Here is a 20,175-nt window from a genome sequence, read left to right on the forward strand (position 1 = left end):
ATATCAGAAACACACATGGTTTTTATTTAGAGAAATGAAAGCAAAGACAATGTAGTAACAACTTCCTTGCTGAACACAAAGGCCAGCATATTTTTCCGTGTAACTGAAACAAATGTTTTCTTTCACTATAAAAATAGGTTTTATTTGAGAATGGGACTGTAACCTTTCTACTTTTATCTTCAGTATTCACATGCTAAGTGTTTTATCATTCATTCATTTATACATTATTTCAGTTGGTCCTTATAGAGCAGGTGCAATTATTATCCTGAGGCTGAGAGGTTAAATAATTTGTACCTTGTCACATTGATATTAATCATTTAAAGTAGGATTTGAATTCATCTCCTCCTGATCCCAGTTCCAACACTCTTCCCCTGGATCATGCTGCTTCTCCTTCTGGTCAGGTGGCATAGATTCCTAGATTCCCTGTGGAACTGCAACCTTTTGACTTTCAAACACTAAACACTTAATTCCATGTGACTCTGACCCCTCCCTTCCATATGTCACTCTGCAACAATTTGCATCTCAGTAAAGAGCTGCTCAGTCTTTTCTCTGGTCAACTTAATGTAGGGTCAGGACATCAGAAATACCAGTAGATCTTGGGGAAAATCAGGATAATTACTGTAAAGCTGGTCATAAGGATTTCTGGGCCCTTTCTGGCCAATGATAGAGACACTCCCAAAGGCTAAGAAGAGAAAAACATTACCAGAGTAGAGCAGTAAGGATTTCTGGCCCCAGTCAGAGAAGATATAAAATAGCAAAGAGAACCAATCAGAGTTAGCTGTCCTTTTGCAGACATGGTGAATTTAAGCCAAAGGGTGGTTTTGTTTGTAGCCTCCACTGAATTCTTTCTGGGAACTTGGATAAATGGCTTCATTGTGTTGTTGCAATATATCACTTGGGTCAAAACCAGGAAAATATCTTTGTCCGACTTCATCATTCAGAACCTGGCTCTTTCCAGGGTCATCCTGCAGGGGATACTAATGTTTGAGGTTGTTTTAGCTGTGTTCTATCCCTATTTACATCATGTAGGCATATGGATGTAAATTATCGATATTTTCTGGATGTTTACCATTTATTTTAGCATCTGTCTGACTACCTTCCTCAGTGTCCTTTACTGCCTGAAAATTGCCAACTTCTCCCATAAGGCCTTCCTCTGGCTCAAGTGGAGGGTTTCCAGTGTGGTTGTCTGGAGTCTTCTGGGCTCTATGCTCTATTCCTTCCTCAGTATAGTGGAACAAATTGTGAAATTCAATGCTTATTCTGGCATCACTCAAATGAAATTCTCAGGAAACTTCACTGAAGATGATCAAAGAAAGATAACTGAGTATTTTGTCATGCATATACTGAGTACCCTCCGGTCAGTCATTCCCCTCTCCTTGTCTCTGTTCTCCTCTGTTCTGCTCATCCTCTCCCTGATGAGACATATCAGGCAGATGCAGAATCATGCTACTGGTACCAAGGACTTGAGCACCAAGGTCCATGTGAGAGCCACCAAAGTCATCCTCTCTTCTCTTGTCTTCTTTATTGAATACTTCCTTGCCTTCTTTTTTCCTACAACCACTCATTTCCTTCCAGACCCCAAAGTGGCAGGGACAACTAGCACACTGATTTCTGCTGCTAATCCCTCTATTCAAACCTTCATTTTGATCCTGGAGAACCAGAAGCTAAAGCGAGCATTCCTCAGGATATTCCAAGTCAAAAAGTTGAGGCTGAAATATTAGGCTTTGAGAACTTTCACTAAAGTCTTGAAAAAAGAGTTGCACTGTCTTTCAATCTATCTCAGGGTTCATTCATCACTTCCTTTCTTTGTCTCTCCTCCTCCAATAACACTACTTTCTGTTTGGCAGTAATTAAGGAGATAGTATAAAACCCTGGAAAAAGCCCTGGAATTGATCCAAAAAACTTGAATTACTCTCTCAGCTCACCTTTGAGACCTTGATAAGTTACATCTCTCAATCTTCATTCCATTATCCATGAAAAGGTAGTCTTGGATTAGATGATCCCTAAAATCCCTTGCAGTTTTAAAATCCAATTATTGTAATCTCTTAGGACAGACATGGATTCAACACATTTCCTGATCTCTTTTCCCTCCAGTGAATCTAACCCTTGGAGAAATCCAAACTTACCACTGACTTTACATGTATCTCAGAATCCATGAAAACACAAACTCTCATTCTCTGGAAGTCCTTGGCATCAGAAACATCTTTTATTCTCTGCCTATTGTCTTCAGTCACATTTAAATAAGATCACATTTTATTGAAAACCATTGAAATATGTTCATCTTGAGACTATTTACAAACTACAACATCAAAGTCATAAGAATATAAAAAGTATAGTTCTGCTTTGGCTTAGAGAGGGTTGATGGACTTACAGATCAAAGGTACTTTAAAGGTCAACTAATTCAACATTTTAATTCATCAAAGAGGAAAATGGGAGCCAAGCTCTTTAAGTGACTTGATATAGATTACACAGCATTAAGCATGAAAGGAAGAATTAGAACTAATGATGGAGCCATGAACTATAAAGCCTCTTTCTTCTGTATATCACTGAACTCAGACCTTAGTCATCCACTTTAATGTGTAGTCAAGGCACAGGACTGTAATGCTTTTTTGACTGATAAAATCATGGCACCCACTAGAGATGAGATTAATAATAGAGATTACTGATAGCTTTGGGTAAATTTCATAAACTTATGCTTATAGAAAATAAGATGATGAATAATTGGATGCTTAGTCCTTTGTCAATACCTAGATGATAGGAGGAAAGTGGACATTAGTCTTTTGCAAAAAGGATTCACAACCATTATAGGAAAGATATAAATAATTTTTTAATGCCCAAGTCTCTCTTTCTCCTTCTTCATTCTCATTGCACATAGGTAGAAACATGAATCTCCATAGAGAAGACAAATTCTTCTAAGTGAGTTCGTGGGCATTAAAAGGATAAAATTCAACAAAAAGGAATAATTGCTCTTGAACTAGGGCAACTATAATCTTCTGATTCTCAAATTTTATTACTCCCAAACTAGAGTAAGGGAGGTCTGTCATCACCAGACACAGTAAACAATTCTCTTAATGTCCTCCTATTCCTGCAGTTAGCACCATAGGTACCCAGATAAAGCAATAAATCTACTGATGGCTGAGAAAGGATATGAAGAATCATCCACTAGAAACAAATTAGAGCCATGCCTGAAAACCAAGCTATGCAAAGAAGTTCACAGCTGAAAACAGCTCAACAAATGATGTCATTTGAGACAGTAAAAAATAGCAGGTTGACTCATCCAAAATTCCAGTATAAAAAAGAATCATCACAGTATGATTTTAATATTGTGTGGGATTTCATGGAATGTGGTATCACCATAATGTTTATAAATATTTCTGATTCTTCTTACTGTTATAACATATTTGCATATGTTTAGGAATATTCAGGGTTTTGAAAGCTATGTATAATTAGTCATCTATAATGAGCAATGGTTTTGAATGAATGGATGATATACAGTGTATTTCAAATCTAGAGTACCTTTCTTCAGGCTCATATTTTAGGGGGATACAGGATACTACATGTACAACAACCATAATTACATGGTGTACGTAATTTCGTAGCATCTGGTCCATGGTTTCTATAATCCTTCCTTTAGATACTTATCAGGATATATTTGCTTCTTCAAATTATAGAGTTAACCAGTGGAATTGCTTATTGGCTACAGGAGGGGGTGGGAGGAGGGGAGGGAAAGAACATGAATCATGTAACCATGGAAAAATATCCAAAATTAATTAATTAAATAAATAGACTTTAAAAAATTATAGAGTTAAAAGTGTAGTTTTTTTTTAAGTAATAGCAGTTATTTAAATTGAAAATGAGAGATGATTAAAAAATACATCATAAATTACTTTTGGTTAAACAAAAAAACCCTGTCAAATTTCTTGCTGTGGTTCTGGATGATCAGCAGTAGGCTCATTTGAAGGCTGAATCAACCCTGAAGATTGCTCATTTCTACTTTCAGGATGTGGAGGTGGGGGGAAAAATCCATCTCTTGAGGGAAGATATTGAGGAAAGGACCTGGGTGGATAGACACTTCTCATTGATAATTGAGGATGTGGTGGACCAGGGAAATTCCTTGCTGGAAAGTAGCCCCTAGGAGGTCCATACATGCTTCCAGGAGGAGGGGGTGTAATGGGAGGTCCTCTTCTCATTTTTGACCCTCTTGGATCCACTGGCAACAGAGGACCTCGGACTAAAGGAAGAGGTGGTGGAACAAAGCCTGGGCCAGCTACTTCACTTTGAGGTGCGAGAGATGGGTCAGGCATATTTAAATTACCAAAATCATCTTTGGTATCATTCCTGTTGGATTCCATTTCTGAGGATACCACCTCATCTGAATGAGGAATAGTCATTCTATGATCTCTATCCCATGGAGGTGACAGGGATCCAGTATCTGAAGATGCTCTGTGGGGATCAGATAATTCTCCTCTCTCATTGGTATTCTGATAATCCAGAGGATGCCCTGGTCCTCTTGAGCCTCTTCCTCCTCCCCCTGGAAGCAAAGGTGAAAGTCTGAGTGGACCCTCCAACAAAGTTGGAGGGGAGAGAAAAGCTCTCATTTCTGGTGAAGGCCGACCCATTGGTGAGGGTCCATATGGGGAATGCTCTCTGCTAAACGATCTATTTGGAACATCAAGGGCATAAGGCTCTTTTTCTAAGAGGTCACATTTAAATTCTGTTTCAGTTAATTTTTGTCTGTTGTGCGCATTTTCTTTTTTTAAATCACTGAGATGTCTTTCAGCAGCCCGAGCTGTCAACCAGTTATCATGAGCTTTTTTCTCATGAGCAGTGATCTGGCTTTCATAAGAACGAATTGTCCTTTCCAATTCTTCTTCAAGATCCTTGGCTCGTTCTCTGTAAGAATTAAGCTCTTCAGAAGCATGACTAATCTTTTTTCCTGCTTTGGAAAGTTTCTCCTCTTTCTGCAAGCGGTCTTTTTCTTCAATAGTCAATTTCCTATGAAGTTTCATTTCATTTTCTTGATACAATTCAGTCATTACTTTAAGTTTTTGTTGAAGCTTTTGTACTTCACTTTCAAAATATGCATTTTCAGACTTCAAAGATATTTGCTCAGTTTGAAGAACTTCAATTTGACCTTTAAGCTCATCTTTTATTTTATCTTCATCAGACAATTGGGAATATATATGGTTCCTTTCTGCTTCCACGGTTTTTAAACAAGCATTCAACTTTGCAGCATAAATCAGTTTTTTCACAGTCTTCTTTTGATGATCATCTAAATGTTCTCCAATTGCTGAATCGCTATTTATTTCAGCTTCACAATGATTATCAAAGACATCTTCCCCCAGTGCAGCAGCCCAATCTTTCATCTTCAGCAAGCATTCTGTCAGAGACTTGATCTGACCTTCTTTATTAGTTATAACTTGCTCCATATTTGCTTTAGAAGTTTCTAGCATGTTTTTCTGTTCATTAAGTTCATTCAATCGTTCATTCCATCCTTTAGCTTCTTGTAAAAGCTGTTTTTGGCTTTCCTGAAGATGGTTATTTTCTTCCAATGCATCTTCTATTGATGTTTTAAGTCGTTCTTCATTCATCTGAAACACTTTTAAGGTTGTTTTGGCTTCAGCCACTTGTGATTTGATAGACTTTGATTCATCTTCAAGGGATTGTATTCGTCTTTTAATGTCAGCCATCAACTCATCTTGTTCTGATCGTTTAGATTTCTCCTCTTTCAAATCTGTTTCTAGAGAATGTATTTCATCCGTAAGTACAGAGTTTGCCTTGTTCAGTTTCTCATATGCAGCCTCCAGATTGGATGTTTCTGATGACTCTTTCTCAAAGTTTCCATCCTTTAAAGATGATTCTAGACATTCATACTCTTTTTTAAAAAGGCTAAGTGTTTTAAGAATCTTACATTTTTCTTCTACTAGTTCAGAAACTTTTTTGGCAAGTTGTTTTTCCCTTCCTAAATAAAGTCGGCTTTTAACCTGGTCGCATATCTTCAGGCAATGCTGCTACAACCTTGCTCTTCATTCTAACTCTAAATTAATGAACAGCCGATTTTGGAGTCAGGAGCCATTTCCGCAATCCGTACACACTCAAGCTCCGCCCCCAAAAGTGTAGTTTTTTCTCACTCTGGAGAACATAAATTAATAAATATTGCTTGCTATAGAATTTTTACATATCATCAAACAAATATTAATAATACAACCTTTCTCATTAGGATCTTTTTGTGTTAGAAGGTTATTCCCCATGCCCTATAGAATAAGAGTTAGCAATCATGTGTAGAATCCCAAGGAGAAAACCCATAAATAACCTCCTTAAGGCTTTTGATACTCTGAGAGAATGACCAAAGGCATTTTACTAACCTTGGTACTTTACAAGCAAGGTTAAAGACTGAAATACCTGGGAACATTCATATCCATATCAATTGTCTAGTATCCTACAAGTTATCTTTGTTTCTGAATTGCTTTCATTTTTACTCCTAAAACCTTCTCAGGCTTCTTCTCCCCTCCCCAATAATAACTTATTAGATAAACATCCACCTGGGCCCAAAGGCCCTCCATAGCACATAACATATGGACAAGACCTTCTATAACCTCTATCTATGTTAACTTTGAGCAAATCAGGCAACATTCCCATCTCATATTTTTATTCCCCTCAAACAATTACTGAGCTCAAAGATTTAAAAACTTAGATTTGCAAAAAGTAGCAGATAACACCTTTATTCCATTATAGAATCCTAGAACCCTACAAAAGAAGGAGCATTCCCAACACATTGGAGATAGGACTTCTCCTATTCAAAAAGGAAAGCTGAGAAGTCATCTTGGAACTGCGGTATCACCACCTCAATAAGGGAATTAATACACCATCATCTCACTCTGGACACACATTTGTGGATCTGAAGAATTCCCCTCTCATCTCCAGAATACAATAGAAGATCCTTTAATATATCTCACTGGGACCCAACACTTGTTATAAAGGAATAAATAAATGCTAAATGGAGGCTTGTATCAGAGGGCTAGGTACTATCATTTGAGTCTTCTAGGCAGGGGGCTTAGGCCATCTTTGGTACAGGATGGTTTGGGTCAGCCAGAGGTTGTGTGAGCCTGGCTGAAATGTTTTGGTCAGCCTCTCTGCTATCTCTAAGCTCCCTTGAGGTGAGGAGTAAAAAGCCCCTCCCTTCTGGAGAGAAACTCCAGACCAACAGGAAGTGAACCTGGTTCACTTCCTGAGCAAGATGGATACCTGGTTTAGCCCTCCAGAAACAAGGGAAAGCTATCTTTCCCTCTTCAGCCTTGGCCCTAGTTGATAATAGAATGAATCAACAGAAGCTTTTTGAATAAAGGCCAAGGAGTTTATTAAGGCAAGGGTAAGCTGAGGGAAGAGAGTTAGGGTCTGGAAACTGTTGCTAAGGTTGAAGCCAGTGGTGGGGGAGGGAGAGCCAGAAGGTAGAGGTCAGGCTGAGGGAACCAGCCCCTCAGCCAGGGATAGATTTCACTGCCCTGATGTAGGAAGATCTAGCAGATTAATAAATGAGGTGATGGCTTGGTTTAAGGTTGTCCTTGCCTACCTAAGGAAACTAATTCCCACATTCTCCTCCCCCCAAATTCCCTCCTCCCAGGGCCCAATGGGGAGATCCAGGGGATAGCAGGATGTCAAGGGAGAGGTCAAGGAAAATCAGCCCCATAGTTGGTTCTCTAGGAATATTTATAGTCCCAGCTCTAAGGTTTTTTTTTTTTGGCTGTGAGACCAGGGTCAGGTTGGGTCAACATTCCATTTCCTTAACCGCCATGGTTGTTTCTGTTGGTTTTGCAAATGCAAGAGATTCTTGCAGTAATCCTGCATTACATTGTGAATGGGTTTCCTTTTCCCTTCTTTAATGTGGATGGTAATGGCCACATACTCAATATTTCATGTTTTAAAATACCTACATAATATTAGATATTCTAAAGGAGACTGGAATCGCATTTTTAAATGTGTTCCTGATTTGGAAGTTGATGTAAGATAAGCAAAACATTATTCATTCTCACTCAGGCTGCCGAGGAGGGAGATAAAAAAAAAGAACTAAAAAATATTCTGAGACCATTCTAGAGAGCCTGTATGCTAATAACAAAAGTCCCTTAGTTAACTAATCCCCTTGGGGGAAAAGGTTCAAGGAAGTGAAAATGTGGTGACAACAGGCTTGCCAAATATTTCATCTTATAGTAGAACAAAGGATCAGCCTATTTTCTGGGGTCACAGAACCCTTCAGCAATCTGAAGTCTGATGTCTTTGAAGTCTTCTTCTTCTGAGTCTAATGTCTTTAAAAACATAAAATCAAATATACAGGATCACAAAGGTAGCCAATAATTTTAAAGTACAATTGTCAACATTGTTGTTTTGTTTTGTTTTGTTTTTAATTTTAAAAACTCAGGTTAAGAATCCCTGGAACAAAAAGAAGAGTAAGGCAGATCTTTACATCCCAGTTGTTTGATGAGACCACTAATAGTTATTTTCTGCCAGAATTACAAGTCATAGGAAAAGAAATACTCCAGGTAGTGGTTAGGGATCAGAAAAGCAGCTATCCTTCTGAAACATGACAGATTTTTTGGTTCTGAGTGTCCTTAAAAAGTGAAGGTGCATTTCCCCAACTCTCACATTGAAGAACAAAGGGAGATAATCTCATAGAGAAAATAAGTCATTGAAAGAGAAAATGGCTTTAACTCACAAATGTCATGTATGCATAAAGAAGATGTCCTTTTGACACAGATAAGAATATAAGCAAGGCAGAAGCATGCTTCACTCTTCATCTGTCTCTTTTTGTAGACAGAAAACTAGAGATTGTGAGGGTGATATATGTGTCACTTGGGGACCTAGATATCTCACTCAGTTGTACACTACACGATTTCAGTTTCTAGGCCTCTTGTACTAGCATTCCGATAAATTATGAAATCCATCTAGAACAGTGATTCCCAAAGTGGGCACCACCGCCCCCTTGTGGGTGCTGCAGCGATCTGGGGGGGCGGTGATGGCCACAGGTTCATTTATCTTTCCTATTAATTGCTATTAAAATTTTTTAAAAATTAATTTCCGGGGCAGCTGGGTAGCTCAGTGGAGTGAGAGTCAGGCCTAGAGACAGGAGGTCCTAGGTTCAAACCCGGCCTCAGCCACTTCCCAGCTGTGTGACCCCGGGCAAGTCACTTGACCCCCATTGCCCACCCTTACCAATCTTCCACCTATGAGACAATACACCGAAGTACAAGGGTTAAAAAAAAATTAATTTCCAGGGGGCTAAGTAATATTTTTTTCTGGAAAGGGGGCAGTAGGCCAAAAAAGTTTGGGAACCACTGATCTAGAACCTACTAAAAACTTTCTTGGTGTAGGTTACCTCATCTATAAAATGAAGCATTGGATTAATAAATGTCTAAAGTTGCTATCTTGAGACATCTCTCTACTCTCTCTCTCGGTGATATCACCAGCTCCCTTGGATTCAACTATCATTTCTCTGCAAATAATTCCCAAACCTACATTTCCAGCCTCATTTCTCTTGGCCTTTAATCCTACATCTCAAAATGCTTGTTGGGTCTCATCACCTGGAGGTTACATACATATCTCAGACTTAGGGTGTACAAAACTTAATTCATTCCCTTCTCTGCTAAACCCATTCCTCTTCCCATTTCTGCCAAGGGCACTGTTTTCCCAATCACCCCAGGTTCATCACCTAGGAGTCATCCTCAATTCTTCAATTTTATTCACTCTACCACCTAACACACTAGATTATTGAGGCTAAACACATGGGGACTAATGCAATGGCAAACAACAAGGCAACAGCAAATAATAGGCCAACCGAAGACAAGGCTACAGGGCCTGAGACTGCCATCTCTGTGCTACCCATAGTGGACAGGACTATTTTGCAGCTGGGGGATGGCATTGCACATGTAAAATCTTAGAAAGCCTTTACACTCAATGATTTAGAAGTCCTCCGACATCATTTTCCAAAGTTCTACCTCTCCCCTTATAAGTCAATAAAAGAAATGAAGCAGGTTTTTAATCTTTTCAATTCTAGCTTTGATGACATTGAATTTTTATTGGGAGAATTCTATTCACCCTCAGAGAAAGAGAAGTTTTTAAATGAGACAAGAACCAATCCCAACTTAACTTTATGGCCTACTGTACACCAAGATCTAGAACTCACATCGCATGTAAACCTGTGGTACTTGGTGCAATGCAGAATAGACCTATTAGAAGCAATGCATCTGCATGCAAAACGCCCAAATTCATGGTCCAAATTTGAGAAGCTTAGGCAGGGGAAGACGAAAACCCCAGTAATTTCTTGGACAAACTTATTGAATCGGCAGAAACAATTTTACGCCTGAAAGACATCCAGGCTCCAGAAACAGTTGACCCTATAAGGAGACAATTTGTAAAAGGTGCTTTGCTGCCTATCCAGACATACTTTAGACAGAACTGTCCCCAATGGGAAACATTGTCTCTAGAGGAAATATGACAGCATGCATCCTCTATTCACGATTCCAAAGCCAGAGATGTTAGAGGTGCTAGACAAAAGTGATTCAGAGAAAGATGCAGTAATTGCTGACCTTAGAAAACAGCTGAAACAAGCTAAGAAAGACAAGGAGATTAAAGAAATAAAGAACTTCACTCTCCAGGTCAGCAGGGGGCATAGTCAATCAAGGCAGCCTGCTAATAATTACACACCAAAGAATTCATCTTTAGGTGTTTTCTTTGCTGTTATTTTGGTCATGTGGTCCATCAGTGTCATTTCAAGCAACAAATAGACTTCAGAACCATAACGACAGTAGCAATTCTAGCCAAAGAGATGGGAACACTAGAAAAACATACTACAATTCCAGATGCAAATCACACTGACCAATGTTGTAAGCATGCATGCCAGAAGTACAATCAGACTCCGTCATTAGATCAGATGGAGAGATATTTGAAGGAAGGCATAATTCCCAAAAACTTATGAAGCCAGGCTTCTTTAAAGATGACTGACTTGACCGGAAATGATGTTTGTGAATTGAATATAGGATTAATGGATGTTTCTAATAGACTGGGCATAGGAGAGCATATGTCTTTAGCAAGCTGCACAGAAGGCAATGACATTTCTGATGCAGAAGACCAAGAATGGGTAGACAGGATGCAAATGCACAAAGAGATTTATGGAACACATGAGGATGACTATAAAAGGGGTCAGCTTAAACATTCCACCTCAAAAGGATTGGATGTGAAGCAAAAGGACTACGCAGGAATATGCAATAGCTTGTCTCCAGAGGCATTGCAATCTTGCTTGAAGTCATCAACATCTCTAACTCCTGTCTTTATACCAAGTTTAAACCAACAGAATAGCTTGGATAAAGAAGAAAGCAGTAAGGATTTACAGTGTATTCAGACAGGGATATCATTTGTAACCCTAAGGGAGTTAGGTCTCAAAGTGCTACACCATTCTCTTGCTCTAGACATGAAACACCAAGATATGGTTAGAGAGACTGGCAAATGGAATGTTGAGAAAGGCTTGTCTTTTACTGAGCAGAGCACTGTGTTACTGGGTGAAAGCGTAACATAGACAATCCAAAACCTACTTTTCCCCATCCCCTGGCTGAAGAATTCAGACCTGAAGCTTGGGGGAAAGAAAGTCATCATTTGTCCTCTCAAGTTGTTAATGGGCTCAATACAGACATCTCTGTGAACTGCTCTGTGGCTGGAGACACCAAAGATCTAACTTCAGCCATACAGACTGCAGGGTTGTATAGTGGACTCCAAACAGTCTTTGAGATGGGAGGAGATACACCAGAAGTGTTGAAGGGAATACATATCTCTGTGAAATACGCCCTGACACATGTAATGGGAAAGCTCCTACTATTGAAGACTGTGATATTCAGAACACCAGAGTGGGAGGAAACAGTAGTAAAACCTCTACTTTTTCAGCCCTCAGCTAGTTTCAACCTGAGAATTCCATGAGCCTAGCTGAAGGCAGCTTGGTAACTATGGTTACTCACAGATCTGCTCTGAGTGAGAAAGGGGGTCTGCTCTCTAACTCAACATTCTATTTCAACTCTCCCTTTGACAGAGCTTCTGGGGCTGGTGCAGAAACTTCTGTTTTGATTGGCAATAGTGACACAAGACTTGATGGAGTGCTTGTGCAAGACCATATGCATGACTGGATCCAAAATAAGTACACACAATCTACTGAGGATTCTCTACCAAACCATGGAATGCAAACTCTATGAGTATATTAAGTTGCTCAAAGAATGCCTAGATCAACTTCAAAGGTTAGCTCTGATACAGCAAAGAGTACCTTTTGATTTCAATCTACACAGTTTCCAACCTGGAGATTATGTATATATTAGAATCTTTAACAGAAAGTCTGTATTAGAACCTAAGTGGCTTGGACCATCACACATAATCCCAACAATCCCTAGAGCAATCAAAATTAAAGAGAGTTTAATGGTTCCATGTCACACATGTCAAGCCAGCTAAAGATATGTCCCAACACCAAGACCCAGTCACAATGCAGCACGAAGACCAGGTAATACCAACAAAGCAGCCTAGAAATAAAACCATCACAAGAAAGTAGCCAAGAAATCAAAATATCGCTTTTCAGCAGTCTATATATGAGCCCAGATCAGTACAAGAGTCAGGAAGCAGTAAAATGTTACATCAGTATCAAGAAGATTACTTAACATCAAATTGCAATCATCTAGCTAGAAGAATCATTTATAAACTATCATCAAGAAGAAGAAACAGTATCAGAAAGTCAATCAATTCCAGATCTAGAAAGTGACATCAATGACTAATTAATTAAGTCATGATAACATCATAATGAACTTAATTGTCTTTGTTAAATTGCATCAAGAAAAGAAGAAAATTGATCAAAAGTTTATGGACACACAAAATTTGTCACATCACAAATCAACACACCTGCACAATAGTTACAGTTGAAGTTGACAAGCACGTGTGGCAACATCAAACATCACAATGGAGACGTCACTGACTTAGTGGATCATCACAAGGAAATCAACATTGACCTGACTACACAACAGGTGTGACTTGTACAACAGTGCTATGAAGAGGAGTTCATCAGATCAGCGATGGAACCTTAGGTTTGAAGAGCACAACTTACATACTCACAGAACTCTCACTGCACTCAAATATGTTAGAATTCCATCCAACAGTACATAATGTTTAGCAGAGGATTTCTGAAGGGGTAAGTATGTAACACTTCACCACATGGTTAGATCATTTATCCAACACATAAAACACTTTCAAAACTTCACATGTACATGTGTAAATAGTAGTTCACACACACACAAGAATGAAGGGTTTGTCTGCCCATAGCTTAGAGTTTTCCTCTACTTTGGTTCAGACACCTTTCTACTCAAACCGTCATTCATTTTAAAAGAATTATATATACATATATATATATGCATATATATATGTGCTTGTTCACTAATCCTTAATTATAGTCTGTACTAACATGACAGGGAGAGAATAATAAGTTTTTATAAGCTAGATTAGGGTCATAATTTTTTTTGGGTAAAATACTGTACATAATTTAAATATTGTACCAATCGTCATTCAGAAAAACCTAGAAAGACTTAGATGAACACATGTGAAGTGACCAGTACCAGGAAAACAATGTGCACAGTAAGAACAATATTACAATGAATGATTTAATTATTTTCAGCAATACAATGAGCCAGGACTTCTAAGAGGAATTATGAGGAAAACTGCTATCTACCTCTAGAGAATGAACTGACAGAGTCTGAATGCAGAACAAAGCATATTTTTTTTGTCCTTTATTTATATTTCTAATGTTTCGTACTTTTCATTTCTGGCTTGAATTTTTTCTTTTGGTCCATGTTTTCTTTCACAACATGACTAATATGGAAGCATGTTTTACATGACAGCACATGCATAATCCATATCAAATTGATTTTCTTCTCAATGAATGCAGAGGGAAGGGGAAAATTTGGAACTTGAAAAAATTTTAAATGAATGCTTAAAATTATTTTAATATGTAACTAGAAAAATAAACATTTTGAAAAAATAAAATTCTGTTCAAATGGTGTCATGCACCCTCAGCAATAATTATGGTCTTGAACTTGTGATCCAGTATACATCACTAGGACTGATCCTGGGTTCAAAGCCTGGTACCACCCAACACCACCCACTCTTATCATTTATGTCATTAGTCCAGGCTCCCCTGCTCCCCTTTTGTCTGTCAAGTGACTTTTAAGTCATCATAAAATGACTTCTACCAATGAGAAGAATTTCCTAATTACTTCAACCAATCCACATCTCTCTATTTTTATCACTGTTATGACTTATTTTTAAACTGGTATATAAGTTGTCTACTCCTTGGGGCATAAAAGAAATCCTCTCACAATGGTTGGTGTCTTTTGGTCTTGACCAGAAGTCCAGCTTTATTGTAAGACCAGCCCTCTCCCAATAAACCCATTTCTTTTTGGCTTGGAAACTTGTGGAGATCTCTTTATCATCTCTGATAATCTGATAAGGACAGTTTAGTTGATAAGGAAATAAGGACAGAATAAGGGAAATGTCTTTTACTTCATGCTTCCAGTTCTGACTCCAGGAGCATGGAGTTTATTATATATATATATATATATACATATATATATATATATATTTCAAGACTCATTTCACACAAAAGAAACCCCCCTGAAACTTTGCAGATGCACAGAACTTACAAATTATGTCACATCAAAACACAAAACATTGGCTTCAAAATAGACCAAGGCCAAGGCTGAATTTTGACAAGGTTCTTATCAGAAAGCCAAGTTGGGGAGTATCTTGGCCTTGGCTATAACAGGCAGCAGCATTCCTTGCTGTGTTAACAGTGTTAACCCTTTAAATTCAGGTTTAATAGGAACTTAAAGCTTTTCAATAAGGTCACAATACTTTTCAACAAGAAATCACAAGGATCACAAAAGGAGTCAAAACAGGAGTTTCATATTTTTATCTATTCTCTTATTGGCTTCCCACAGAAACTTTGATTCTCTTATTTGCATTCCTGTGCTTAGAAATTATACAATATAGGAGAAATTCTATGAAAACCCATTCTATACTCTCATGGTGTTTACATACTAGGGGAGGGAGAAGTCACAAGCACAAACAACAATAATACACAACCTTGAATAATATGTGCATATGAGGGAATCAAAAGAAAGGACCAGGTGAGGGGGATTCCTTTGTCTTTTTAAAAAAAACTTCTAGGAATAACAAAGATTTCATAGTGAAAGTGGCATTTTGTGTTATGTTAAATAATATATAAGAACTCAGTGGATGAAAGGAAGGAAGATAGGAATTCCAGAAATAAGGGGCACTAAACAAAAGAACAGTAGAAAGATCTGTGGCACATTAAAGGGAGAGAAAGCTGAACACTATAGCTGGATCATACTATCCCTTGAGGAGAGCAAGATGAGATAACTCAGGACAGGTAAGATGCCCAAAATGTGGGCACTTTGCCAGCCAAAGAAGTTTGTATTTTATTCATGAGAAAAAATAGTGTCACTAAAGACTTCTAAAGGGCAGTTATATGGCACAGTGAATAGAATGTCAGGACTGAAGTCAGGAAGACTCATCTGCCTGAGTTCAAATCTGGCCTCAGACATACTACCTGTGTGACCCAGAGCAAATTTGCTTCAGTTTCTAGATCTGCAAAATGGGCTAGAAAAGGAAATTGCAAAAAACTGTAGTATCTCTGTCAAGAAAACTCTAAATAGGATCACAAAGAGTAAGACACAATTGCAAAACAACTGAACATCAACAAATTCATCCAAGAACCAAAAAGGATACCTTACATAATGCCAGAGACCAGTGTCAACTTTTAATCTGGAGACCCCAAGTCTGCCCTGTTGCCTCTTCCTGATAATCCTGTCTAGGACTTCTCATTTCCTTGTAGCCATAGTAATGCCAATCAATCATACTTCCCTGTCCTTAGTTCCCCAAAAGGTATATAAGCTCTCCAAGTTCTATTGTTCTTTGGAGAAATCATCTAGCGAGGTGCATTCTCCCAAGGAAACATTCCGGAGACCCAGGGTGTAGACTGTGAAATTTTTGGTGCTGGGCTCTGTGATAGCAGCCAAATATTGGACCCATTCCTTTCCTGATTTAAGACTTTGTTTTTTTTAAGACAAGTTAACACCAGCTTGTGGACAACCATAGCCCTCTAACCACTGAGATTTCCAACTCCACTACAATAATAGATTTCATTCTTAAGAGGCAGCTAGGTGGCTGACACAGTGGATGGAATGCCAGGCCTGGAGTTGGAAAGACTTATTTTCCTGAGCTCAAATCTGGCCTCAGACATTTACTAGATATGTGACCCTAGGTAAGACACTTAATCCCTTGGCCTCAGTTTCCTCATCTGTAAAATGAGCTGGATAAGGAAATGACAAACTATTCCACTATCTTTGCCAAGAAATCTCCAAATAGAGTCATGAATAGTCAGATGTGGCTAAAACAACTCAACAACAACATTCCTAACAGCCTAATCCTCTGAGCCTCTGCCCAAAAGTATTCCTACAAATTTTCAGTGGAACATAAACCCAATCATCACCTCCTTACAAAGGGAAACTGCATGAAATCAATAAACAGTTCCATTCTGTATCTAGTCTCTAATTCAAATATATTTCATTCAAAAAGCATTTTTTTAGCTCCTGTTATGTGCTAAGCATTATTTGAAGTGTTAAGAACAAAAAGACAAAAACAGAACAAACCCTGCCCTCAGTGAATTTACACTTTATAATTAGAGGAAATAATAAGGACACGAGTAGATACAAAAATAGAGGGCAAGTACTAAGTAAATTTCGCATGGCAATGAGGTAGAGGGGAACTTTTAGCCGGACTTATCAGGAAAGTCTTGGATAGGAGATTGTACTTAATCTTGAACAAAATCTGAAACAGAAGTGAGGGTGAGTTAATTCCAAAAGTGGCATTTATAAAGAGCATAGAACTAATTTCCAGTTTTCCCCCGCCTTTCTCCCTCCCTAACTTGAAGTTGACTCATTCACCCTACCTGTACTGTACCTTCCTCTGACAGTTCAAAATAGTGTCCCCAGAGGGGAAGCCATTAAGCTAAAATTAAATTCTCTCTGGTTCCTAGGGGTAATTCTAGCATAGGGAGGATACAAACTGACAGCTCAATACTTTGTAAGTCCTGAGCGACTATCATTGGGCTTCCCATTTACACAAAAGTCACAATAATGTATTGATTCAATTGCATTTTTTAAATTATGAATTTAATAAACAAAATACTTAAAAATACAAAGTAAGACAGAAAAGGGGAATTATATGTGAAAAGGTGAATCTCTTGAGTATAACTGGCTTTGCTTTATTGTTAAATAAACATATACTATTGTAAAAGTATATAACAAATGCAACATGTTTCTTTGTGCTATTTGTTTCCTTCTGAATTTCCTTCAACTGTCATTACAATAAAATTAAAAATTTTTAAATTATTTAAAATTATTAAAATATTAAAAAATTTATAAAAAATTATAAATGTAATATTTCATAGTACTTCATAGTATTTCTATTATTTAATATTATTTTACTCCTGTCCCTATATTTGTGCTGAAAATTACATCTTTGAATTTTGGGGTTTGACAGAAATAAAGGCATAATTTTTTGTTTAGGGGGCAGAGGGTTTAGTGACTATAGATGTAAATTTATATTTACTAATAAATTATTGTAAATTTCACATGTACTCTCCCATTACCCAGGGGGATATATATGTCTTTAGATCATTGATTTAATATCAACTATTAATTAATTAAATTATAACTCATTAATACTGCATATACACATATGTGGTTATTCTTATAATAAAATAATGTCTTAATCAATTAATAAATTGAATTATTAATTCTTTTAATCAACTAATATGAAATATTTACTACACAAGAGTTCCTGCAAAGGCAGAGAGACAACTAAAGGATGACCCCAAAGAAAGCCATTAGAGAAATAATAAAAATCTTACACTTCACCCATAAACCTAGGATCTATCAGGGAGAATGAACACACTCTTATAGAAATATAGCAGGAAAGCACATATGTAGAAAAACCTATGCTCCTGGGGCCACTCATAATGCTGGGTAGCAGGTCTTCATGTCAGTTTCTTCACAGAATTTACATCATTTCAGGAAGAAACTTCTTTGGAAAAGTGGCCAATCACCCCCACAAACTGCCACCTATGAAGTAAGCAAGGCAATCTAGTAGAAACAGCAAAGAAATCTGAGAGGCAAGAGACAGCACGTACCAGGAAAATTAAACCATCACCACTTTTCACACATCTAGGTAGAAACTGCCTAAGATGCTGAACACCAAACCTTTGGGAATAGCTATACATCCTTTCATTCCAGGTCTTGCAGTAAACTGTATTGTTTAAAATTATTCTAAGCCCTGGGAGAATACATATCCCAGGACTCCCTGCTACAACTTCCCTTGACACCTCCCACTTCCTTTGTGGGAGGTGTCAGAGAAAGTATAAAAGAGAGAGTTTTGGTGCCTTTTCACACTCTCTACCCTGGAGATGCTCTCAACCCCAGAGGCTCTCTCTTGATTCTGACTCTCGGCTCTCTCGACCCTGGAGACTCTCTCAACCCTGGAGGCTCTTGACCCTCGAGAAGTGCCTTCCAGAGGAGACCCCTTTTCCCTACCTAACTCTTCCCTTTCCTAACTAAATAAAACCTAACTATTCTAACAATAAATGCTACCTGATCTTTATTGAGCTCTGAAGAATTCAGGTCAATTTCCCCACCCGGCTGGGGGCTGCTGACTTGACTACCTTCCTTCCCTTCCTCTGGCTTTCCCTTCCTTCTCCTATCCTACCTTCCTCCTATCACCCATCGTCACAAAGCAATGAAGAGAGCGATCATTCCAGATAAAAGTGCACCTTTCTTAATAGCAGCAACAACCCCAATTTCTGACCAACTGCCACAAATTGGCAATTAAGTAAAAAGAGTTTGAGAAACAGCAATCCCACACTCCATATCACTAATCCTGCTTCTAGTCCAGACCCCATAGCTATCATCCCAAGAAACAATTACTTTTGAGATGATTCCTAGAAACCAGAACCGTAGTTGCTACAGCTACATCCTATCTGAAGACCCCAAAAAGTGAATTTCTAGCTGACCAGACCTTGACTATGAAATATCTCATTAGAAATTGATAAGATTTTATCAGTGGAAAGGAACTTAAAGACAAGGGACTACTATTTTGTTGCTGTGCCTGTAAACATTCTAGAACCTTTATATCATCTCTAATTAAGAGGCATGATCTTTAGAAGGAGAACTAGAGAAAATTTGGACAGCATACTAAAAAGCAGAAACATGACCTTGATGACAAAGGTCCATATAGTCAAACCTATGTTTTTTCTGGTAGCAACTTATGGCTATGAAATTTGGAATATAAAGAAAGTTGAGTGTTACAGAATGTTTTGTTCTTCAAATATTCACATATCTGACTCTTCATAACCTTGTGGATCATAGCATGCCAGTCCCTTCTTTCTCTATGGAGTGAAAATTAGTGTATTATTCTCAATGTATTTTTGACTGGCAATAGAAACTCCAAGTAGAGGTTAAGTTTAAATCATTAGCTTAATTACATACAGTTTTGCTCTTCTTTTACCCTTGCCCTTCCCAGTCTTTCACACAAACCTTTAATTACTACTCTTTTACACCAGTGGAGGGTATTATATTAGTTTCCTATAAATTGGGGAGTTCACATGTATCTTTGGGTCTCTGATTTAAACACACCGTCCTGGTTCTTTGTATTATAAGCAATAAAGCTGCATCTGTCTGCATGCTATCCTGGCCTCTCTGATTATTTGGGTGATTAAATGGGGTGCATCTTGCTATATTAAGACCTCCACCCCAAATTCCAACTCTTAACAATTCCTCCAAGTGTCTCTCAAAGTCTGTCACTGTCAAACCCTTACAAATTATGGTGCTGGGGAAGACAGCAGTGAGTCCCTTGGATAGCAAGGAGATAAAATCAATCAAAAGTCAAAGAAAACAATTCAAAATATTCACTAGAATGTCTAATACAGAAGCTGAAACTTAAATAACACTCTGATACTAGGAAAGATTGAAGGCAAAAGGAAAAGAGGACAGGCAGAGGATAAGATGGATAGATAGTGTCGTAGAAAAAACA

The 20,175-nt window shown here is 38.1% G+C and overlaps 1 protein-coding gene and 1 pseudogene across 1 annotated transcript; one reads left to right on the forward strand and one right to left on the reverse strand.

Annotated features, from left to right (window-relative positions):
- Positions 1-794: 794 nt before the first annotated feature.
- On the forward strand, positions 795-1,721 carry LOC123249912 (annotated as a pseudogene).
- Positions 1,722-3,834: 2,113 nt separating this feature from the next.
- LOC123249913 (melanoma inhibitory activity protein 2-like) lies at positions 3,835-7,792 on the reverse strand. The gene is made up of 2 exons (XM_044679004.1): positions 7,787-7,792; positions 3,835-5,984 (listed from the first exon to the last, which is right to left on the reverse strand). The coding sequence occupies exons 1-2, from the start codon at positions 7,790-7,792 to the stop codon at positions 3,912-3,914; spliced, it is 2,079 nt and encodes a 692-aa protein (XP_044534939.1). The 3' UTR covers positions 3,835-3,911.
- Between the last annotated feature and the right edge of the window lie 12,383 nt (positions 7,793-20,175).

This window comes from Gracilinanus agilis, chromosome 5 (assembly GCF_016433145.1).
Source record: "Gracilinanus agilis isolate LMUSP501 chromosome 5, AgileGrace, whole genome shotgun sequence".
In the NCBI taxonomy this organism is placed as follows: domain Eukaryota; kingdom Metazoa; phylum Chordata; class Mammalia; order Didelphimorphia; family Didelphidae; genus Gracilinanus; species Gracilinanus agilis.